The sequence below is a fragment of the Lutra lutra genome, chromosome 2 (assembly GCF_902655055.1).
Source record: "Lutra lutra chromosome 2, mLutLut1.2, whole genome shotgun sequence".
Classification (NCBI taxonomy): Eukaryota; Metazoa; Chordata; class Mammalia; order Carnivora; family Mustelidae; genus Lutra; species Lutra lutra.
In genome coordinates this window covers 40,043,425-40,068,098 of record NC_062279.1, presented here as the reverse complement: position 1 = coordinate 40,068,098, position 24,674 = coordinate 40,043,425, and the positions used below count along the sequence as shown (strand labels likewise).

At 41.6% G+C, this 24,674-nt stretch overlaps 2 protein-coding genes and 1 non-coding gene across 10 annotated transcripts in view; 1 reads left to right on the top strand and 2 right to left on the bottom strand.

Annotated features, from left to right (window-relative positions):
• Positions 1-20,953, bottom strand: part of HOOK3 (hook microtubule tethering protein 3) — a 120,415-nt gene extending 99,462 nt beyond the window's left edge. For both annotated transcript variants that reach the window (XM_047717228.1, XM_047717229.1), the window contains exons 1-2: positions 20,683-20,953; positions 12,922-13,007 (exon numbers count right to left, since the gene is read on the bottom strand). In XM_047717228.1, coding sequence (XP_047573184.1) covers positions 12,922-13,007; positions 20,683-20,739 — 143 coding nt within the window. In that variant the 5' untranslated portion in view covers positions 20,740-20,953. The remainder of the gene's footprint in view (positions 1-12,921; positions 13,008-20,682) is intronic.
• A 231-nt stretch (positions 20,954-21,184) lies between these two features.
• RNF170 (ring finger protein 170) overlaps positions 21,185-24,674 on the top strand; it is a 47,689-nt gene continuing 44,199 nt past the window's right edge. For 3 of the 7 annotated variants that reach the window (XM_047717238.1, XM_047717232.1, XM_047717234.1), the window contains exon 1: positions 21,422-21,677. The gene's annotated coding sequence lies outside the window, so the exon portion shown is untranslated. Of the gene's footprint in view, positions 21,373-21,421; positions 21,678-24,674 lie in introns of those variants that run through there. The other 4 variants (XM_047717233.1, XM_047717235.1, XM_047717239.1 and 1 more) reach the window with 3 other exon arrangements.
• Positions 22,800-22,933, bottom strand: LOC125094484 (U4 spliceosomal RNA). Its single transcript, XR_007125516.1, has one exon. It is a non-coding gene; the product is annotated as a U4 spliceosomal RNA (small nuclear RNA).

The window sequence follows — 24,674 nt, the reverse complement described above, 5'->3', positions numbered from 1 at the left end:
TCCTCTGTAATTTATAATGAGTGCTTTCTGACCATAACTGAGTTTATGCTAATGAGGTGATTCATCATGGATGAATCTAGACAGCTTCAGGACGGCGGCTGGTTCCAAAGGAACAAACCACACGATTAGAGGACTGGGACTTTCAGCCCTACTTTGATCTCCAGAAAGGGGCTGGTGGTTGAGCTCATAATTTCAATCATAACTATAGAATGAAACCCCAAATAAAAATTCCAAACAACACGGTTCAGGGAGTTTCTAAGTTGGTAAACACACTGATGTGCTGGGAGGGTAGCATGCCTAGAGAGAGCATGGAAACTGTGAGCTCTACGGTGCCCGCAGCCCCATACCTTGTACTATGCATCTCTTTTATGTGACTATTCTTCAATTATATTCTTCATAATAAAACTATAATTCTAAGTATAAAGCTTTCCTGAGTTTTGGGTCATTCTTGAGAATTACGGAAAGGGCGGGGAGTTCACAGGAACTTCTGAATTTGTAGTTGGCCAGGAAGAAGTGTGGTTGTGCAAAGGACTGCACATGCACCTGGCATCTGAAGTTGGGGCAGTTTTGTGGGACTGAGGCCTTAACTTGTGGAGTTCGCACTAACTCAGAAGTTAGCGTCAGAATTGAACTGTAGGACATCCAGCTGGTATTGGGGAAATCACTGATGGAAAATGAGAGAGTGGTGGTGAACTATTCTTGGAGACAAAAGATAAAAGATAATAAAAGCTGCTTTCTTTTAATTTCAATGTCAAAATAAGTCCATATTCATTCATTCAACAAACGGATACCAGAATGATAACAAGTAGTCCAGATCACTTAGGACATACTACTGTGAGTACTTTGGTTTTCACCCTGAGTGAAATGGGGTACCAATGTAGAGTGCTAAGCAGAAAATCTGACTTACTGAAAAATCACTCTGGCTGCTGGGTTCACATTAGACTGTGGGCAGGCAAGTACAGAAACACCCTCATCAGGAAATTATTAATATGATAAAGTCAAGAGATGATGGTGCCCAATGTTGTAGCAGGAAAAGTAACAATTCTTATTATAAACTTTTCCAGTGGTGCTTGGGTGGCTCAGTTGGTTAAGCATCCAACCCTTGGTTTCAGCTCAGGTCATGATTTCAGGGTCCTGGAATCAAGCCTCATGTTGGGCTCTACGCTCAGTACGGAGTCGGCTTGAGGATTCTGTCTACATCCTTCTGCCTCCCCCTCTGCTAGTGCATTGCTCTCTCTCTCAAGTAAGTATATTTTTAAAAAGATTTTATTTATTTATTTGACAAAGAGAGACACAGCAAGAGAGAGAACACAAGTAGGGGAAGTAGAAGAGGGAGAAGAAGGCTTCCTACTGAGCAGGGACCCCAATGCAGATCTCAATCCCAGGACACTGGGATCATGACCTGTGCCAAAGGCAGATACTTAACAACTGAGCCACCCAGGCGCCCCTCAAATAAATAAATCTTCATAAAAAAAACTTTTCCAGGGGCGCCTGGGTGGCTCAGTGGGTTAAGCCGCTGCCTTCGGCTCAGGTCATGATCTCAGAGTCCTGGGATCGAGCCCCGCATCGGGCTCTCTGCTCAGCAGGGAGCCTGCTTCCTCTCTCTCTCTGCCTGCCTCTCTGCCTGCTTGTGATCTCTCTGTCGAATAAATAAATAAAATCTTAAAAAAAAAAAACAAAACTTTTCCAAACATACAGAGAGGGAAAATGTTAGAGGAAACCACCATATGACAATCATAGAGATTTAACATTCTGCCAAACTTGCTCCATATTATTTGATTTTTTTTTGACATTTTACTCCTAAAAACTCCACTGTACATCTCTAATAAGGCACCTTCTTATAGTTCCGATTTACACCTAATACACAAATACTCCCCAAATACCATCTAATAGTTAACCTATTTTCAAATTTCCTACATTATCCTCTAAATGTCTGGTATAGTTGATTTGTTCAAACAGGATTTGAGAAAAATCATGCATCACATTTGTCTTTGAAATTGTGGAAAGAACACTTAACATGAGATCTACCCTCTCAACAAAATTTTAAGTGCACAATACTATTAACTATAGGCACAATGTTGTACAGCAGGACCCTAGACTTACTCATCTTGTGTAAGTGAAACTTTCAAACTTACTGAACCACTAGTTGTCGTCATTTGCCCCAACTGCTAACTTCTGGCAACCATCATTCTAATCCCCATTTCCATGCATTTGATTATTTTAGATACTTCCACATAAGTGGAGTCATGCACTATTTGTCCTGCTGTGACTGGCTTATTTCACTAAGCATAAATGTCTTCCATATTCATCCATGTTGTTGCATGTGATAGGATTTCCAAGAAGAACCATGCAAAGCATTTGGTTACTGTCTGTTTTTGGTTACTGTCTGTTTCTTATCTCTTTGGGCTCTTTAGTTTAAAACAGTTGAGCCCCTTTCTTTTTTCTCATAGCACTGATTTGTTGGGGAGACTATAGGTCAACTGCCCTGTAAAATGGCATATATTTCATTTTCTGGATTTGCCTGTTTCCACATTATTTAGTGTAAATTGTTCCGCTAGCCTCTGTGCTCTTCTGTAAACTGGAAATCAGAGCTAAAGCCAGATTTAAATATACTTCATAGGTATATTTTAAAAGTATAGTTATCAAGATGTCTTGGCAGATTTGATGTGGGATGGGGAAAGAAAGGAAGGTTTTATGGTTTGATCAACTGGAAGGAAATGCCAACAACTGAAATGAGAAGATTTCTTACCAACTGAGTTTTAGGTAGAAGATAGGAAGTTTAGTTTTAGATATGACAGACTCTGAGAGGTCTATGAGACTCAAATGGAGACACTGAATAGATAATGAGTTTAAGTCTGGAGGTCAAAGCAAAGATTCATGCTGGAGATATAAACTTGAGAGTCACCAGGATATGGATGCTGTTTAAATCCATGAGACCAGATGAAGTCATCAAGTAAGTGAACGCAAACAGAAAAGAGTAGAGGAACAAGTCCTTAAGCACTCCAGCATTAAGAAGTAGGACAGAAGAGAAAAAAAATGAGCAAAAAAAAAAAACAAAACAAAACAAAACAAATCATCGGGTGAGACAGGAGAAAAACCCAGAGGCTAACAGTATCCTGGTAACCAAATTTTTAAGTGTTACAAGGAGGTAAAATCCTTTGAACGCTGCTGCCAGGTCCTGATAAGGGCTGAGAATCGGCCGTTAGAATCAGCACTGTCGGGGTGCCTGGGTGGCTCAGTGGGTTAAGCCTCTGCCTTCAGCTCAGGTTATGGTCTCAGGGTCCTGGGATCAAGCCCCACATCAGGCTCTCTGCTCAGCAAGGCTCTCTGCCTCCTTGTGACCTCTGTCTGTCAAATAAATAAATAAAATCTTAAAAAAAAAAAAAAAAAAAAGAATCAGCACTGTGTAGATAATTGATGGTCCTAACAAGTGCAATTTTAATAAAATGGTGGGGGGAAAAATCCCCGAGTGAAAAGTGGATTTAAAAGAGCAGGAAGCTAGGAATCTGAAACAGCTGGATACAGACTATTCTCTAAAGAAATTTTTGCTACAAAGGGGAGGAGAAATTGACTGACAGAAGTGAGATCAGAAGTATTTTTACTTTTAAGATTTTATTTACTTGTCAGAAAGAGAGAGAGAATTCGCACAAGCACAGGCAGGGGGAATAGCAGGCTTCCTGCCACACAGAAGCCAGATTCAGGACTTGATTCTAGGACCCTGGGATCATGACCTGAGCTAAGGCAGACACTTAACCAACTGAGCCACACCGGAACCTTGAGATCATAAGTATTTTTAAAGATAAAAGAAGCAACTGTTTGCATGCTAGTAGATATGACCCAGCAGAGGAGAGAAAAGTGATGACATAAGAAAGAGGGCCAAATTGGTAAAGTGACAATCTTGTAGGTAATAGGCAATGGGATGTAATATACAAAGTGTAAGTACTGACTTTAAGATAAAAACCTTCCCCACCAACCCTATAGCTCTATGTATCATAACAGGTAGCAAGGCAAAGTCAAAATAATGCTGGCAGAGGAGTACACGTAGTCATGGAATTCTACGGAAATTGTTTCATTTGTTTTAACTTCCTCAGAAGTAGGATGCATCCACCTTGTAAGGTGATCAGATAAAAGAGACAGGAAAGGTGATACTGGAGGTTTGAAGAGAGAAAATATAAGAGTTGTCTGGAAGAGTGGGGGAATGAAAACACTAGGGAAACACAGTATGACAGGGATTCCATAAGGTAACACTTGCAGTTTTGTGGTGAGAAATTTAAAATGAAATTCATCAGTATGTTTGCATTTTTTCCCCAGCTGTGTTCAGCTGCATAGGTAAGAAGCAGAACTGGCAGGACATTAGATTTAACCAGAGTTGTGGTTTTGTGGAACAAATACAATATGAAAGGGGCAGGGGAGCTAAAAGTCTATGCAGGAAGTAATTATGATTGACTATAAAGTTTCAGCTAAATAAGAGGAAGGAAAGAACAGTGAAGGTGGACAGTGTTAAAATCCCACTGACACAAGAGAATTAAAGAATTATTGGAGACTTGATACAGAGAAAGGGAGATGGAAAGACAGGGAACAATAATCAGACAGTGGTAATGAGAAAACTGAGATCATGGGGGGGATTACACATTATCAGTAATTGTACGGTAATCATGGGAAGGCGTGCCTGAAATCCAACTGAAGACAAGGTAAATGGAGAAGAGATCAAGAAAGTGATAGCCAAGGATATGAAGGATCATCTGGGTATATATCCAAATCACCAAGAATGTAGATGAGTGCAGTATTGGAGAGAGCCGACAGTGTGCCAGGATCCAATACTGTTGCGAAACGACAAGGAATGACAATAACAATGAAGGGTAGTGGATAATGTCATAGGATTCAAAGCTAGAGATTTAGGGAAGATGAAGAAGAATGGCGTGGAAGCAGCAATAAGGAATACCACCTCTGGGCTAAGTGGTACTTGCAGACTGTAGGAGAAAAAAATAGCCATCATTTGAGAAGCCTACAGAAGTAGTGTCAGGGGAGAAGCAGATTTCTTTCAGAGCCGAAGTTGGATCAGGCAAAGTGCTGACTGTTCTTTGGGAGAAGTACTGCAGGTTAACAAGAATCACAGGCTTAAGAGCATAAACAACCAATTCAAATTCTTGCTATCTCATATAAAACATCCTGTGCTCTCTGAAGTGGATTCTGCTTGTCATTTTTTTTTAGCCAATATTAATTTTCTTCAAACCAAAAAGTTGAAAATAGAAAATTCATTTAACAGTCACCGTTCCTGGGGCTCCTGGGTAGCTCAGATCATGATCCCAGAGTCCTGGGATTGAGCCCCACATCAGGCTCTCTGCTGGGGGGTAGAGGGGATGCTTCTCCTTCTCTCCTATCTGCCTACTTGTATGCTCTGTCAAATAAATGAATAAAATTAAAAAAAAAAAACAAAAAAAAAACAAAACACCCCACAGTTCTCTCAAGACTCAAGGAAAAAAAAAGGTTTTCATTTTGTATCTATTAATGTACAGATGTAAAAGGAGAGAGTACATCTTAATGTTTTCAGTGACTGATCTATGGTAAAAATTAAACAAGAATCTAATCATCTATGGTTGATGTCTGGTCACTAGGCAAATCAACATAATCAAAAGTTCTGAAAAGATGGAAAAGGAATCTTTTTAATAAACAGTACAAAAAAAGAAGAAAAAAAATCAATCCTTATATACAAAAAGTAACTCACAATTCATCACAGTCCTAAATGTAAGCATCGGAACTATCAAACTTGTACAGGAAAACAGAAGAAAATCTTAGTGACCCTGGGTTTGGTAAACACTTCTTAATAGAAAAAAAAAAAAAAAAAAAAAAAAAAAAAAAAAAAGCTGGCTAATTGAATTTAAATTAAAAAAAAAAAAGCAAACAAACCATGGGGCACTTGACTGGCTCAGTCAATGGAATGTAGGACTCTTGATTTTTGAGGATGTGGGTTCAAGCCCCACATTGAGTGTAGAAGTTACTTAAAAATAAAATTTTTAAAAAAATTAGATTTTATCAAAATTTTAAACTTTTGACTTGCAAAGAAACTATTAAGAAAATGAAAACAGGGTGCGGCCAGCACCTGGGTGGCTCAGTTGGTTAAGCTTCTGCCTTCTGTTCAGGTTCAGTTCATGTCATGATCCCAGGATCCTGGGATCCAGCCCTATACCCAGCTCCCTGATCAATGGGGAGCCTGCTTCTCCCTCTCCCTCTGCCACTCCCTGGCTACTTTGTCAAAAAAATAAATAACACATCTTAAAAAAAAAAAAAGAAAAATAAAAAGGGAAGCCATAGATGGGAAGAAAATGTTTTAAAACATACATTTGAAAAATGACTTGTATTTGGTTTTTATGTTTTGTATTTATAAAGAACTCTAAATTCAGTAAGACAATTTAAGTAAAAAAACAGCAAAAGATTATGGGAAAACCATTCACAAAAGGAGATATATAGATGTAAAAACATGAAAAGATGCTGGACAACATTAGTCATCCTAGGAATACAAACTAAAACCATAGAGAATTATTACTAGATAGCCACCAGAATGGCTAAAATCAAAAAGACTGCTTTATACACCCAAAACTAATGTAATATTGTTTATCAATTATACTTCAGTTAAAACAAAACAAAACAAAATAAAACTGGGGAACTTGGCTGGCTTAGTCGGTAGAGCACGGGACTCTTTGATTTCAGAGCTGTGAGTTCAAGCCCCACACCAACTGTAGAGTTTACTTAAGGAGTGGCTCAGTTAGGTGTCTGCCTTTGGCTTGGATCATGATCCCATGGTCCTGGAATCAAGCCCCGAGTTGGGCTACCAGCACAGCGGGAAGCCTGCTTCTCCCTCTCCCACTCCCCCTGCTTGTGTTCCCTCTCTCACTGTCGTCTATCAAATAAATAAATAAAATGTTAAAAAAAAAAGAGATTACCTAAATGTAAAACCTTAAACCGCCGCCCCTCCCCCAAACCCCAACACCACTGATCTTAGCAAGTGATGGTGATACTGGTGAAATAAGAACGTTCACACAGTGCTTGTGGAAGCAAAAACAGCATATCCACTTTGGAAACACTTTGGCAGTCTCCTAAATATTAAACACACACCTGACCATATGGTCTAACCATTCCGTTCCTGGGTGGGATTTTAATAGAAGGAAATGAAAGGATACGTCCATACAACCAATCTGTATGCTACTGTTCAGAGATGGCTTTATTTGTAATAGTCCCAAACTAAAATAACCCAGATGTCCATCTGCAGATGAATAAATACGTAACTAGATCACAGTATAACCATAGAGTATGTATGAACTATTACAGGAAACAACACGAATTTCAAGATAGTTATGTTGCATGAAAGAAGCCATACCTTCTCCCTCAAGTAAGAAAATGTATTGTGTGAGTCCATTTACATAAATTTCTAGAGAGTGCAAATTGATCTACAGTGGTTGCCTGGGCATAAGAAAGGGTGGCACAAAGGAAGGACTGAAACACTTCTTGAAGTGATTGATATGTTCGTTATCTTGCCTACAGTGATAGTTTCACAGGTATCCACATAGGTAAAAATTTTATCAAATCCTATACTTTAAAAATGTACAATTTACTATGTGTCAATTTCATCTCACCAAAGCTGCAAGAAAGAGGGAGCATTAAAAAGAAATGAACTATCAAGCTACATGGAGAAATCTTAAATGCAATACTGCTCAGTGAAAGAAGCCAATATGAGAAGACTACATATGGGTATGATTTCAGTTACATGACATTCTGGGAAAGGCAAACTATGGAGACAATAAAAAGATCAGGGGTTGCTGGAGGTCTGGGGTGGAGGGAAGGATGACTAGATCAAAGGGGATTTTTAGGGCAGCGAAACTACTCTGTGTGATACTACAATGGTAGATACATATCATTACGTATTTGTCAAACCCATACAGAGAATGTAAAACACAGAATGAACTTTAATATAAATTAGGGACTTTGGGTGATGATGTTTTGGTGTAGGTTCATCAATTACAACGAATATACCACTCTGGTGTATATGTTGATAGTGGGGGAAGGCCCTGTGCAGTGGTGCAAGGAGTGTGTGAAAATTTGCCATACTTTACGTTCAATTTTTAAAAACACTTTTTTCAAGTAGTAAAATATACACAGCATAAAATGTCATTTAAACTTAAGTGTGCGGTTCAGTGGCATTAAGTGCACTCACACCGCTGTGCAACCATCAATCACTATCATCCACCCCCAGAACTTCGTCATCCCATACTGCAACTCCTTGCCATCACAATTTCGCTGTGAAACTAAAACTGTTCTAAAACAAACAAACAAGCAAACAAACAAAAAACACACACCACAAAGTCATATTAATTAAAAAATAAGGGGGGGTGGCATGAACCTACACAGACAAAAAGAAAGATGACAATAGCAATAACATTTTGGAACCTGGAAAGCAGATGGATGGGAAAGGACTAAAAAGCTGAAGAAAGAAAATCTTATACTAACAAGAAACATACTTAGGCCCATTCATATTTGATAAAATTTCTACTAAAACCACAAAAAGATACAGTTTTTCACTTCTCAGCTCAGACAAAATGAAAAGATCTGCAATTTCCAATGAAACTCTCTGCTTAGCCCCCACATTCTTTTGGCTTTCCTCATACTTCTCTGGTACCTCTGTTGTTTGAGGTTCTAACCAGAATTAATTGTCAAAGTTCTTCAAGGCTCAGGCTACACGTATTTCCTCTTATGCTATACTATTCCCTAAGTGACTTAATCCACACTGATGGCTTTAATTAAGATACCCAAATTGATTCTGGATTTCTCTTCTGCACTTTAGACCTACATGATCTAATGCTAACTTGGCATTTTTCTCTTGATGTCTCAATACCACTCAAATTCAATGTCCCCCAAACTAAACCCATGATATATCCAGTACTCCTCCACAGCAGATTCCCCTTCAGCAGACCCACATCAGCGGTTTGTCCCCCTTTCTGTGTATTTGCTAAAGTTAGAAATTTAAAGTCAATTTTGATACCACCCTTTTGCTCACACCCTGTTATCATTCATCAACATTTGTTTGTCTCTATTATTTTGGGTCATCCATTTGTCTCCACCTCCTTCACTACCTTCTAATCCAAAGTATCAGGGGCGCCTGGGTGGCTCAGTGGGTTGAGCCGCTGCCTTCGGCTCAGGTCATGATCTCAGGGTCCTGGGATCGAGCCCCGCGTTGGGCTCTCTGCTCAGCAGGGAGCCTGCTTCCTCCTCTCTCTCTGCCTGCCTCTCTGCCTACTTGTGATTTCTCTGTCAGATAAATAAATAAAATCTTTAAAAAAAAAAAAGTATCCTAATCTCCTTTCTGATTTACTACAAATTACTTTCTAGTTGATCACTCCTTATCCTTTATGGCATCTTCTAACTCATTTTACCCCTGCAGCCAGAATATTTTCAAAATGTAAATGAACCTGGACTTTAAATAAGAACTTAAAAAAAAAGAAAAAGAAAACTGGTGCAGCCACTGCAGAAAACAGTAGGGAGGTTCCTCAAAAAGTTAAAGAAACGGAACTACCCTGGGGTGCCTGTGTGGCTCAGTCTGTTAGGCATCTGCCTTTGGCTCAGGTCGTGATCTCAGGGTCCTGGGATCGAGCCCCACATCGGGCTCCCTGCTCAGCAGAGTCTGCTTCTCCCTCTCTCTCTGCCCTACTTGTTTGCTCCCTCCCTCCCCCACAATCAAACACACACACACTCACACACACACACATACACATATCTCTACCCTATGACCCAGCAACTGCACCACTGGGTATTTAATCCAAAGAACACAAAAATACTAATTCAGAGAGATACTACATGTACTCCAATGTTTAACAGCATTATCTACAATAGCCAAATTATGGAAACAACCCAAATGTCCATCAACAGATGAACAGATAAAGAAGATGTGGTACATATATACAATGGAATGTTACTCAGTGATCAAAAAAGAATGAAATCTTAATATTTGCAACAACATGGCTGGACCTAGAGTATTATGTTAAGCAAAATAAATTAGAGAAAGACAAGTATCATATGATTTCAGTCATATGTGGAATTTAAGAAAAAAAGAGCAAAGGGATAAAAACAGAGAGGCGGGGCGCCTGGGTGGCTCAGTGGGTTAAAGCCTCTGCCTTTGGCTCAGGTCATGATCCCAGGCTCCTGGGATCGAGCCCCACATCGGGATCTCTGCTCAGCAGGGAGCCTGCTTCCTCCTCTCTCTGACTGCCTCTCTGCCTACCTGTAATCTCTGTCTGTCAAATAAATAAATAAAATCTTAAAAAAAAAAACCAAAAAACAGAAGGCAAAGGAAGAAACAGACTCTCAATTGTAACTAATGGTTACGAGAAGGTTTAAATAGGTGATGGGGATTAAGGAGGGCACTTTTGTAATGAGCACCAGGTGCTGCATGGAAGTGTTGACTCACTACATTGTACACCTGAAACTAATATTGCACTGTATGTTAACTGGAATTTAAATAAAAACTTAAAATGTATATCTGACCCTGTCAACCCTTCCCTGCCTCCACACCACCCAAGTTGCTTCTCATATCCCTTGGAATAAAGATACAAGGCCCTACATGGTCTGGCAACATCTCTCTTTCCATTCTCATTCTATAACATGATCCCTCTCTCTTTTGGTGGTGTTGTTGACGACACTCCATCAGCTGGTATGGCCTCCTCTGTATACCATCTTCTGTATGCTAAGATATTTGTTTCCGATCATCTTTCAGATTTAAGATCTTTATTTTTTCAGGTAAATGTGACTTAAGCTAAATATGTCTCTTTACAAACTTTTATAACATTGTGTATTTCTGCCCTGTAGCACCAGTTATAATAGCAATTTTGTTTTCATAGTTATTTAAAAATCTGGTTTTCCCAAGGTTATAAACTCTCTGAAGGCTATTAGGTTGTGGCTTACCGCTGTATCACCAGTGCTGGACACAAAGTAGCCCTTCAATAAATATCAAAGAGACAAGGAGGAACTGAACTTCCTTGAATCTGTACATATTATACAGTTATTAAAATAGATAACATGCAACAGTATGAATCTCAGACATTACCTTGAGTGAAAGGAGTCTGACAAAATACATACTGGATGATTCCCATTATAAGATGTCCAAAAACAGAAAAAAAACTAATTGCTGGTGTAGAAGTCAGAATCATGGCTATTACTGGGAAAAGGTTATTGATTAGAGAGGGTCGTGAGGGAACCATCTGGGCCTAGATAGGTTATATATTTTAATCTGGGTGGTGGTTACACAGATGTGTATACACAAATACATACACGATATACATACACATGTACATATTCATCACTTTTTTTAGTATACTTTTCTGTATATGTTTTACCATGACAAAAGGGAAAAAAAGGAAGACATTTTTGGGAAAAAAGGTAAAAAACTTAAGTATGGATGAGAAATACGCCTACAAGACCTTGGTAAATTAACTAGTTTGCAGAACATAATATATGCTATGATCTTGATTTGGTAAAACAATACACGCATACAGTTCTTCTGGTTTCTGCAAGAGACAGAAATCCTACACTAACTAACTTAAGCAAAAAATTCATTTACTGACACATACCTGGAAAGCTTACTTAGCTTCAGTGAAACTCTCTAGACCATTCAAAGGCTAAAAATTATTAGGGAACCACTCAGAGGTCACAGGATCCCTGTTCTCAGAGTGCCAGAACCAAGCCTGATCAGGTTTCAAATGAGACTTTTCAAACTCCATCAAAAAGTCTATGCTCCTGTGTATCTGAAGAGATGTGCCATGTAGTTACAGAAGAAAAGCGACAGCAAGCTAGTTTCCAAGCATCAGTCCCTCATTCTAAAGACACACATTGTCTCTGAATTGCAGGCATCTGAACTGCTTTTCAGACGGGCAACTCTATATAGCTCACTGCAAAGTGAACAGGAAGAATTCATTTACTGTTGGTATGGATTCTTACAAAAACTTCAGGAAATCCCATCTAGTCATATGCAAATCTTCTAATAACATAAGGCCTACAAGTGCTCAGTGCTTCAAAAGACAAAAGTATACCCCACAAGTCACATCGAGCCTTATGATTTCTTAAATTTACAAGTAATGTTTTATTAGAAAATTTCCTAGATCAAGTTGGAGATAGCCATACATCAATTTTACAACCATTGCTTTTTTCAAGTACTTAGAAGAATCGGATATGTTTCATATATCCCACACATGAATGTTATTCTTTTAATCATTTTGTGACATAAGTATCTATGATGCAGGCTGAATCATGAAAAACTGATGATATTTAACCACTTGTGACCTACAAAGGGCATTTTCATATGATTCAGACAAAAACCAAACCTTGTGAACAAAACAAATTCCCTGCCTCTGTGCGGATCTCACATGAGTGGCGGGGGGAGCATCGCAAAACAAATGAATATATGGTATATAAGATGGTGTTACATACCTCAAAGAAGAACATAAAAGGTTAAAAGGGATACAACAGAGCATAGGGCAATGGCTGTCACTTATTTTATATGAATGGTCAGGGGAGGCTTCATAGATGTAACAACATTTGAACAAAATCCTAAGGAAAGAGAAAGCAAGCCTCTAGATTCTTCCACAATGAGAAAATATCATTAACGTGAAAATTTCTGCCAATCTTATGCTAAAAAAAACCCCACGAGAACAAATAATTCTGCTAAAACCAATTGAGTGTTTAAACAATTATGGCCCTAATTAAACTCTCAGCCAATCTATACCAAACAAGTACATGGCATTAAAATTAAAATGGACATTTATAAGCTCTTATTCTACACGCAACACACATTTCATGGGAACATTTTTTTTCGTCCATGTTTTCAATCTAATAAATATTCACATATAAGACTATACAAAAACATAAAGCAATTCTTACACTTTCTGAAGAACCTGGGCCATCACAACCCCATTCGTTAAATCTTCCACGGTCTGGCATGGTGCATCCACATTAAATGTCTGGATCTAGGGAAAAAAAGGAGGGGGGTGGGCGGGGGGGGGAGATTCTCTGGTTAATTACACAGGAGATTTCTTAGGCTTCCTTTTGTGATTATCTCATTTTGACAGTTGGAATAAATTTTAAAAAGCAGTAGAGTTGGAAAATTTTTCCCTTATGGGAAATTTCCTGCAGGTTCTCATTGTCCCTTAGGTAGAAAAGAAATTGAGGTGGACACCTGGTGACACCCCAGCATTCCTTCTCCTCACAGATGACCAATCTAAGCAAGTCATGGTAACTCCATCTCCTCTACCAGTGACTAACTTAGGATTCACAGGGCAAAGACAATTTGAACCAAAGAATTGGAGGGAGATGCTTAAACTTGAGTTTCTAGGAAAGAAGAGCCAATCTCCTCTTGCTGTGGTCAAGTATGTTGCCTCAACTGCCACCAGCAGTCATCTTAGGGCTCTTAACAGAATATATTTTAGGAAGAGGCTGATGCACTCTACGACAGAGAAGAGGGATACAAAGAACTGGGTCCTTGAAAAAATTGAGCCACTGAATTGAAAAAAAAAAAAAAAAAGTGAAGCTTATTTTGTGAAAAAGACGTGCTTAAGGCTGGCCAGACAGAGATTTCATTTATTCAAAACCAAAATATCTTTAAACAGACATAGAATTCACATTCACTACGGCTGAGGTTAGATATTCAATTTTGATTCTAAATGTACTGTGAATTAGATCTAAGTTTGCAAAAAACCAAAAAACTAACAACTAACTTTGCACTGGTCAGCATGACATGGCTGAGAAATAGAAATTATTTCCATAAGATAATACAGCTGAGCCAAAAATGATTATACCCAGTAGTGCAACCAAGATTTAGAAGGAAATAAATCACTGAGAAAAGACAGATGTGGCCATGCTCTCCCAGTTTATAGATTAGCAAAATGAAAGAGTATGACAGGATGTGCAAACAGCAACACAAAGATTAGAAGTGAGTGGGATGCAGTCTAGGAATGAAAAACAGCTTAGCATGGGATGGGGGGGTGGGAATAGGAAGAGATGGAAGAGGGAAAAGAGTATAATGGTGAAAGATGGGGCATTACTGTGCAAAACCTCATAAGCCATGTTAGGACTTTATTCTTTTTTTTTTTTTTTTTTAAAGATTTTATTTATTTATTTGACAGAGAGAAATCACAAGTAGGCAGAGAGGCAGGCAGAGAGAGAGGAGGAAGCAGGCTCCCCGCTGAGCAGAAGGCCCGATGTGGGGCTTGAACCCAGGACCTGGGATCATGACCTGAGCCGAAGGCAGCGGCTCAACCCACTGAGCCACCCAGGCGCCCCAGGACTTTATTCTAAGAGCAATGAGGTAGGAGGGTGGCTAAGCAAAGGACTCCATGAGACTGAAGCCATGAGATTTGCGCTGTATAAACATCATCCTGGCTGCAGTATGAAGAAAGGATTGGAGGGGAAGAGGCACAGAGACCTATTTTTGTAGGTTTATATTATTAACACAGAGGAGGTCAAACTAAGTAGAAACAACGGAAATATTGGGAATAACACTCAAATCTTCTCACATTTTTATTTATTGGGTTACATACTCAGAAGTGAAATTACTGGGGGTGCATGGGTGGCTCAGTTAATTAAGCATCTGCCTTTGGCTCAGGTCATGATTCAGGAGTCCTGGGATGGAGCCCCCACATCATGCTCCTTGCTCAGTAGGGAGTCTGCTTCTCCCTCTCCCTTTGTTCCCCCATCCTGCCCCACTGGTGTGCTCATGCTCTCTCAAATAAAATAATTAAAAAAAAAAAAAAGATTCTTTAGAAGTGAAGTTACTGGGTCAAAGTGTATGCACATTTTAAGATTTTTGATAAATACAAACTGCCCTTAATTCTCGTAATTGTTTTAGTCATTTTCTCACTTAGTAACAGTAGGTGAGTATCTAATTCTCTGTACTGTATCATTTATCAAATCTTTAAAAAAAAAAAAAAAGCTACAAACAAATGCAGTCAGTAGCTTCTTTATATTTCCTATATGGGAGAGTCTTATGAATAGTGAGGATTACAGTGGTGGAAACTAAAGGAATTATCTTAGAGATCACATAGCAAGTGGTTTTTATCTAGATATCCATTTGGGAAAGTAATGAAAAGAAGCCATCCCCTGACACTAACTTCATATACAGCAGAGGTTCAATATAATTAGTAAATGAATAAATGGAACAAATAAATATCTGTAGGAACTAATATTAAATTTTATTCTATATTATCTCCAGCTGCCTCAATAGTAATGTGATAACAATGTAGTTTAAAATGAGATAAGCACCTGCTTTCATTTTACAGTTGATAAATTCATCCTTCATAGGTTTAAGAGGAAAAAGAGACAGCAGTGAGAGCCACATCTCATTTATCTCTTAACCACTAATCTTAACACAATGTCTGACACAGAATAAGCCCCAAGTGAGCATGTTTTGAAAGCCCCAGCTTTGCTCTTAATTTGCTGTGTGAACCTGGATGTGCCACTTTACCTAAGAGTTTTTTAATCTAGCAATTGGGAAAAATATCTTATGGAGAGGTGTTTTGCTAAAGGCATAAATGAGAAAATGAATGTAAACTAGGTATTTTGAAAAGTTTAAAGCAGTGGTTCCCAAACCTGATGTACATCAGAATCATGTGGCAAGTTGCAGAAGGCTGGGAATTGACTTTTAACATGCTCATCAAATAATTCTTATGTGGTGGGACACTGGTTGGGCATTTGCAACCCTCTGATCCAAAGCAGATTAGAAAACGGTCTCTGGGGACGCCTGGGTGGCTCAGTTGGTTAAGCAGCTGCCTTCGGCTCAGGTCATGATTCCAGCGTCCTGGGATCGAGTCCCACATCGGGCTCCTTGCTTGGCGGGGAGCCTGCTTCTCCCTCTGCCTGCCATTCTGTCTGCCTGTGCTCGCTCGCTCTCCTCTCTCTTTGACAAATAAATAAAATCTTTAAAAAAAAAAAAAAAAAAGAAAAGAAAACGGTCTCTGACCAATTAAAAGGAAAAAACTCAATAAAGCGGTAATTCTTCAATAATGTAAATAATTTAGTTCTAAAATTCTATTTCTCTCTTGGGGCTTAGAAAAAAACTTATCTTCGTTCTGATTTTTAAAATGTGGCTTCTAAACAATTACCTTCTCTATATTGGCTCTTAAGGTAAATAAATACTTGATCATGAAGGCTACATGAAGTCCACCTGTGCTTGAAATAAAAGCAGGTGCCAAAGGAAATCTAGCTTTATGGAGTTTCCTTTTGGGATGATAAAAAGTGTTTACCACAAACCACTGAATTGTACATTTTAAAAGCATGTATTCTGGGGCTCCTGGGTGGCTCAGTCTGTTAAGCATCTGCCTTCAGTTCAGGTCATGATCCGGGGGTCCTGGATCGAGTCCCCCATCGGGCTCTCTCCTCATCAGGAAGGTTCCCACTCACCCTTCTTGTGCACCCCTGTGCTCTATCAAATAAAGAGAATCTTAAAAACACTCTAAAGGAGGGGCGCCTGGGTGGCTCAGTGGGTTAAACCTCCGCCTTTGGCTCAGATCATGATCCCAGGGTCCTGGGATGGAGCCCCCCATCGGACTCTCTGCTCAGTAGGGAGCCTGCTTCCCTTCCTCTCTCTCTGCCTACTTGGGATCTGTCAAATAAATAAATAAAATCTTTAAATAAATAAATGCATTTAAAAAAAAATAAACGCATTTAAAAAAAACACTCTAAAGGAAAATTTTAAAAAAGAACGAATTTTATGGTATATGAATTATATTTTAATTTTTAAAATATCTATCATCTACTAGTCTCATCAACTGAGTTTACATCTACAGGATGTGTCTGGAGATCAGCACAGTAAAATTTAAAGATAATTACACCTAAGTGCATTAAGGTGTGAAATTCTACCTAAAAGATCATAACCTCTCTTTCAATTCCAAGAAGCTCTATTAACATCTCCCAACTTCCCTCTCACCCTCCCCCACAAAAGCATGAGAAAAGTAAAACAGGACATCACCTGGAATTAGTATCTCCAGAGCAGTTCTCAACCAGGGGTGGTTTTGCTCCCTAAGAGACATTTTTGTTTTTAACAAATAGGTGTGTGCTACTGGTATCTAGTAGGCAAAGGCCAGGGTTGCTACTTTTAAATGTCATACAATGCACAGGGCACTGCCACTGAATTCTCCAACCCCAAATGCCAGTAATGCTAAAATAAAAAATCCCTGCTCTCAGAGCAGTGGTTCTCAAGGTATATGGTCCCCAGGCCACTAACAACAGCATCACCTGGAAACCTGTTAGAAATCAGAATCTAGGGCGCCTGGGTGGCTCCGTGCGTTAAAGCCTCTGCCTTTGGCTCGGGTCATGATCCCAGAGTCCTGGGATGGAGCCCCATATCGGGCTCTCTGCTCAGCGGGGAGCCTGCTTTCCCCCTCTCTCTAACTAATATAAAAATTACAAGGATATGCTAATGTTGCTGGGTTTCGCAGAATAAATGTACTTAGCCTATGTGATGATTCTTTTCCCACTAAACTGATAGCGTTCCAGATTCGTTCTGGTTTTTTAGTCTCTAAAACCTAGGAAAGAACAATCTTTTCACGTAAAGTTCAAGAAATTAGGCTTGACAGGTGCAATAGGCAGTGCAGATTTCTGTAACAGGTAAGAATACAATTTGACTCAGAGGCTGGGGAGAGGAGGTAGAGTGGAAATTTTCAAGCACATCCTGCTGAACTTGCTTGCTGCATAAACTCTGATTTGGAATTTAACCTTAAGGTGTTTTCCACTGGTAGAAGGATACTCTGTCTTTTCCTAACTGTTCCTCTTTCAACAAAAATTTGGAACATTTGATTCTTGGGCTAGGAGGCATTCTGATACAACAACTATTAACCAGCATTTAAGGCAATTTGATGTCCACATAAATGAATCCTGGACAGACAACTAATAGTCATCCCTTTTAAGTGCCTGAGTTTTCATTATTTTAACTATTTCTAAAATTAGTTCTAAAGTGGAAGAATTTCTAAAGTGTACTATCTACTTCCTACCTGTACTAAATGCTAAGTACTAAGTGAAAATAAACTTTTGATATTCAAGATCCTAATTATGATCTTCAATAATTGAGCATGGAGGTTCTTGAATTCGGTAAGGCTGTCAGCTCAAAGAATAAATCACGTAGTACTGAGCTTTCAGTTTTTGGATCTTCTAGGTCACGGGCAGCTGCCTGTACCTTGCCAAATGTTGCAGTTACCACCTAATCTTCTTTGTGCACAGAACCCACATGACCAACATGGCTGTAAGCTTATGTAGAGTAAATGAGTCCAAATGGGAGTCTTGTCTTTTCTTTTTTAAGTAGGTTCCATGCCAACTGTTGGGCTTGAACTCAGGACCTTGAGATTGAGAATCACAAGTTCTACTGACTCAGCCAGCCAAGCGTGCTAATGGGAGTCTTCTTTGGAGCGTATTGCATACTTTTCTCCCCCTTACACTTGGTTTCAGAATTGTTGGCAGCATAAGCTGGCCTCCAGATATGAGGGGAATTGCTAGGCTAAATGTACACTTTTAGCTATCTCATTTTCTGCATAAATATTTATTCTGCTTTTTATAATGACAAAGGGAAGCCAGCATTTAAACTCAACTTTATTTTGAAAGATTTCAATGCACAAGGTTTTAAAATGTTTCCAAATCTTAGAATTGTACATCTTTGCAGAGACTCTGCCCCTCCAGTTGTTACTGAAAATCTCCAATCTTATTTTTTCCATAAATTTTCCCTTTTGGGCCTTCCAGTGACAATCAAAAATTCTTTTCTACAACACCATATTCCCTGGTTTTCAGGGAATCTGATAACCTAGGTTTTGTTTTCTTGACATTTACCAGATCCTAAATAGATGCTCTCATACTGTGTGTCTCCTCAAACTTCTCCAAGACTCTTCCTCTATATTTTTATTAGCAATTCTCAAATAACTGCAATGATCACCATCTTTTTGCAGATGGCCTTCACATACACCTGTTTTCAAGACTTGTCTTTCTAGACTTTAAACCATGTAGCCCTACTTCAGATTCAGTTTGCTTCCTCATCTTTGCCCTCTTGCCTTTTTCTAGCATTGAGGGAGGAACTTACTTGTACAGACTCAAAAAAGCACACCTTAAGATCCCCATCTTCTGTTTACAACCTCTGCCAAATCTATTCCTGCCACAGGATCAAAGAATGCGGTCATTCTTTTCCTTTATCTCTCCCATGCCTTGGCCACATTATGCAGCTTAACAGTTTCCCTCTTCTCTAAAATACAGTAATGAAACCCTTCTCTTCTGAAATCGGAGCCTACTATATTTGTAAGCTATATGTTAACTATATATTCTTGCAAAAACCAAAAAACACCCTGAAATCCCAGTAATAGCCTAACGTAAAGTTATAGAACATATCAAGTCCTAGCAGTGTATGTATTATTTCAGAAGACCTAATCTGATTCACAGAACACATTATGAAAATCTGAGTAGGGGCACATGGGTGGCTCAGTTAAGCATCTGCCTTCAGCTCAGATCATAATCTCAGGGTTCTTGGGCTCAAGTCCCATGTCCAGCTCCCAGCTCAGCACGGAAGTCTGCTTCTCCCTCTCCCTCTGCCCCTGCTACTGCTCTCTCTCTCTCTCAAATAAATAAAATCTTAAAAAGAAAAAACCTGAGTATTTACACTACCTTTGTTACAACCTACCTAATGCAATGCTTCTTTAACCTTCCCATGGAAGTGCCCCCACACAGGAAAGTGATACATAACATTTCAGAGATGTGAAACGACTCAGGTATCCCTGAACAGATTTTTTTTTTGACATCTGTATCTTATCTTTAACATTAACCCTAATGCTGTAGTCACCTCAATAAATATATTAGTGTCCTATTCTAGAAATGACATTTAACATTTTTAGCAGTGAGTAAAACTCCTGGAGAAAGCACTAGGTTTATCCCGAGGCTCTGCGGACCCCATACATACAAACACACAGGCCAAGAACGGACACCTAGGTTTGTGAAACACAGCCTGGGTTTTAGCTTCCAGAATTGTTTTTATAGTTTAATAAGTATCTCCACGCGGCTGACTTTTTCATCTCCGAAGCGTATCTCGCATCTTAAATACCGTCTCTGGATGCCCTTCCGCATTTTCCCTACCCTCCCTTCAAAGTACTTTTCTCTTCCAGGGCGCCCGGCTCATCCCGCAAGGGGCTCCCCTCCAGTGCTCTGTGAACGCTACAACAAAGGCCAGGAACGTCGTAACCAGGGGTCCCGAGTGCGTTTACCGGCTGCGCCTGGCGCAGAGACAGCCGAGCTCCGGCGTCCCCGGCAGCGCGAGGGAAGCGCCCGCGCCTGGTCAGCTGCAAACAACAACAATCCTAATCACAGTGCCGCCCGCGCCCCATCATTAGCCTCCACCGGGCCGGTTTCCACTCGCAGAGCAGCCAACACCTCAAGCCCGGCAAGTTTCCCTCGCACTCGGGGCCGAGTCCCCCCCTCCCCGCCCGGCCGCTCCCCGCCCCGCACGGCCCGGCCGCCGGGGTCGACGCGGCCCGCAACGGCGGCCCCCGGCTCCGCCCGCCCCAGGCCCCGGATGTGACGGCACCGCCGCCCTCGGCGCTCGCCCCCCGCCACAAGCGTGGGGGATCCCGGAAAGAAGGCCTGGGGGAGGGGGTCTTCCCCGACGCGCCAGTCACCACATACCCAAGTGAGAAGGCTCTCGCACAGCTCCACCCGCTCCACCGACTCCACGTTGAACATCTTCCCCAGCTGGGACTTGGCAGCGCCTCCCCGCCTCACCAGAAACCGCTGCCGCTCGCTCTGGGGCTGCGTCCGAGGGTCGGGGCAGCTGACCTGGCCTCTGGCCCACCTTCTCCTCGGCCCCGGCCGCCGACGACCGCCCCGGCGCTGCCAGCGGCTATCGCACCGTCACCCCCGCTGCCCCTCCTTCTCCTTTCACTCGGGACCGCGCGCCCGCCGCGCGCGCCCCCGGCCACGCCCGCAGCCTCGCGTCCCCGCCTCCAGCCCCCACACCCCTCCTCCGGAAAGCGCCGGCCCTGGCCAGAGCCGCGGCCGACGAGCCACTGCGCACAATCGCGCTCGGGCCGGCCCGCCTCCCCGCCGCCGCTGCGGCGCGCGCCCCGACGCCGGCCCGCTGCGTGTCGCCGCGCGCACGCGCCCGGCCCTGGCGGCGGCGGCAGCAGCGGTGGCGGGTCTTCCCCGCCTGGCCGCTCGCAGCTTCACGGAAGCTCGGCAGTGCGCGTGCGCCGGTGTCCGCACTCCTAATTAAAAAAGACCTAGTGGTTGCCTGGGAGGGGTGGCGGGGGCCGTGCCCGGAAATAATCTCTAGTCTCAGTCACCGGGAATTGGCGAGGTATCCTCTGCGGTGGAGAGGTACGCGCCCCCTCCCCCTCCCAGCCGCCCGGGCTGCGGCCGGCCACGCCCACCCGGATCCGGGGGCCGGCGCTCTGGCGTGGGCGGGACTGCCCCGGGGTCGCCTTCGGGCTTCGGGGCAGGGGGAGTCACCGCCTCGGATCCCGGGGCTCCGCCTTCCTTCAGGAAGCCCGAGGCTGAGCCCCAGAGCCGCCCGGCTCCCGCCCGGAGTTCCGGAGGCGGTGGAAGGGCCGACGTGGCGGGCGTCTCGTGGTTCTGGGCGCTGGGCCGGGTGAGAAGAGCCAGCTGTCCCTTCCCGGGTCGCGGTGAGCGTCGACTCCCTGAAAACTTCGGCTGCGTAGTAGGGAGAGGGTGTGCGCCAGTTGTGAGTCCGCGAGGACCTCGGCCGTTCTAGGGCCTGCTTCTCCTCGTGCGGAGCTGGCAGGCGGCCTTCTTGTTGGATGGCTCGGCGGGTGGTCCGCCGCGAGCACCCACCTTTGTAGAGGCGTGGGTTTCTGCAGGGATATCAATATATTTTTATGCGATACGACCTATGCAGAAAAGTGCATACAACGTACATAGTTAAAGAAAAATAATGATTAACACCCGGTTAAAAGAACACTGCTCACCCCTCAGGAGTCCTACCCACACCTAGTGTTCCTTCCTGAGAACAGTTTCGTCCCTAGACTTGTATGATACTTTCCTGCTTTTCCTCCTAGCTTTACTGTCTGTATATGCATGCCTAAACAATGCAGTTTTACTTGCTTGTTTTTGAACTTCTACGAATGGGATCAGTGTATTTTGTGGCTTTGAATTTATAGTAAATTTGTATATATCTATAGGTAATTTTTATTGCTGCCTAGTATTCCATTGTATGATTATAACAGCGTAACCATTCTGTCAGTGGACGTTTTGTTGTCCCAGTTTGGGGGTACTAAAAAGAGTGCTGTAAGCATTCTTATACCTGGATCCTAGTGCAAATCTGTAGGGGGTTTCTTTAGGATACATGTCTTGGAGTCCTAGGAGTATACATAACTTTATCAGGTAATGCCAAATTTATTTGGAATGCAGCAAACATAACTTCCTAGAGCACGTCTTTGGTTTGCAAGTTCTGGAGCCCCCCTTTTCCCATTAGGAGTAGGTTTTATCTTTGAGTATTCATAATCAGGTGAGTTTTTAATGATGCCTTACAGAGTCCCAGTTAACAATTCACATGTGATGAATTTATTTTGTAAATGTAAGAAAAATCTTACCTAGACTCTTCTCAATGGTCTTTAAAAAAAAAAAGTATTCTTCCTTCCACCATGGTCAGAGAAATCTTTAGAAATGATAAATGTGTCCTACTGGCCTTGTTTCCTCTGTTGGTACCTCTGGATCTCGGTCAAACCAGAGTTCCTACATTCCATGCTAGGTCGTTTCTATAGATCCCTAGTACTTTAATGACCTTTACCCTTGTTGGGCACATAAAATCAGTAAGTATATGTTACATTGACTGAAGCCTGACTCACCTGCAACTTATCTTTGGCAATAATCGCGCCTCGGATAAACCTCATTGGCTACGATACTGCCACTGCGCAAAGCTTGCAACTTATCTTTGGAAGTGGAGTACAAGATGCTAACCTTTTCTGGAGGGACTGGTATAGTGAACAAACACCTTCACTCCAGCTGCTTAGGTTTCAAGATTTTGACACAAATGACCTAAGCCTCCTTTTTCAGTCTTGACTGCTCACCCACAATACATTTATGTTTGATTCTGCAGTGTTCTTGACATTTCATTTATGGCTCCAATTACCCTCAATGAAGGAAATTATATTAAAAGCTTCTTGTATGTAATTTTCTATGGAAGTGATGTGATTATCATGTTTCTACGTGAACTTGGGTAAAAAGACCGAGTTTCTCCTTTGGAAGTTATGAAATTTCCTATATTTCCCTTATTCTTAATTATTTTTTTCTGAAAGTTTTGGAAAAAACCAAGGAGAGAGGTGAGTGCAACTTGTTTTAGCTGTCTCCTTACTCTGGTTAGTTGGAGACTAGTTCTCATCTATTATAGCTATGTGTCAGACTTATTTATTTTTATAGCTGCTTATCAGATTTAAATAAACACTGTAGTGTCCTGCGTGGCAATGCTCCCAAATTTATGGAGTATTCCCGGGGAGTACATATTTATAGCTTTGATTAAAGAGAATTTGAGGGGCGCCTGGGTGGTTCAGTGGGTTAAGCCTCTGCCTTAGGCCCAGGTCAGGACCTCAGGGTCCTGGGACAGAGTCCCACTTCCGGCTTTCTGCTCGGCGGGGAGCCTGCCCCCCCCCACCGCCTGCTGCTCTGCCTACTTGTCATCCCTCTCACTCTGTCAAATAAATAAAACCTTAAAATTTTTGAATTTGAGATGCAACATAGTGCAGCTATGGGGAAGGCACGACTAAGTTTTATAATGGTTCTTGACTGTTGTTAATTATAGTAATCAAGGGTGCCTAGCTGGCTCAGATGGTTGGGCATGTGTCTCTTGATCTTGGGATTGTTAAGTTTGAGGTCCATATTGGGTGTAGAGATTACTTTAAAAATAAAATCTATAAAAAATTAGTAATCAAAATACTATAGCTTGAATTTACTGAGAGCCTATATGATGAGCCCAGCAATATGCTAAATACCTTCATTATCTCGTTATAAAGTCCATAAAACAAAAAGCTTTTTGGGGGGCTTGTTTAAGTGGGCATTTGGGGGGCACCTGGCTGGCTCAGTAGGTAGGGCATGCGACTCTTGATCTCAGTGTTGTCAGTTCAGGCCCATGATGGGTGTGGAGATTACATAAAAGTGGGCATTTGGTGTGGTTAAAATTTTATATATTTTACATATGAGGAAGCTGAGATGCAAACTTTACGTAAGTACATAGTTGTCTGACTCCAGAGCTTACGCTTTTCTGCCATTAAGCTATTCCTCAATAAGCCTTAGCTAGTTAATCAGCAGCAGACCAGGGGTGCCTGGGTGGCTCAGTCTTCAAGCAACTGCTTTTGGCTCAGGTTATGATCCCAGGGTCCTGGAATCCACCCCCACATCAGGCTCCCTGCTTGGCGGGATTCCTGCTTCTCCCTTTCTCACTCCCCCAGCTTATATTCTCTCTGTCAAAGAAGTAAATAAAATCTTAAAAAATAAATAGCAAACCAAAGCTAGAAAGCAGTTCTCTTCAGGCTTCTATCAATTATACCACCCAGTTTCCAAGACCTATGGTGTTTTGTTTCTGTGAATCTCAAATAGTAAAAATGAAGTCCTGGTAACTCTTATTGTCTTTTTTGTAGTGGGAGAAGGAACTTAAGAAACCTCAAGCC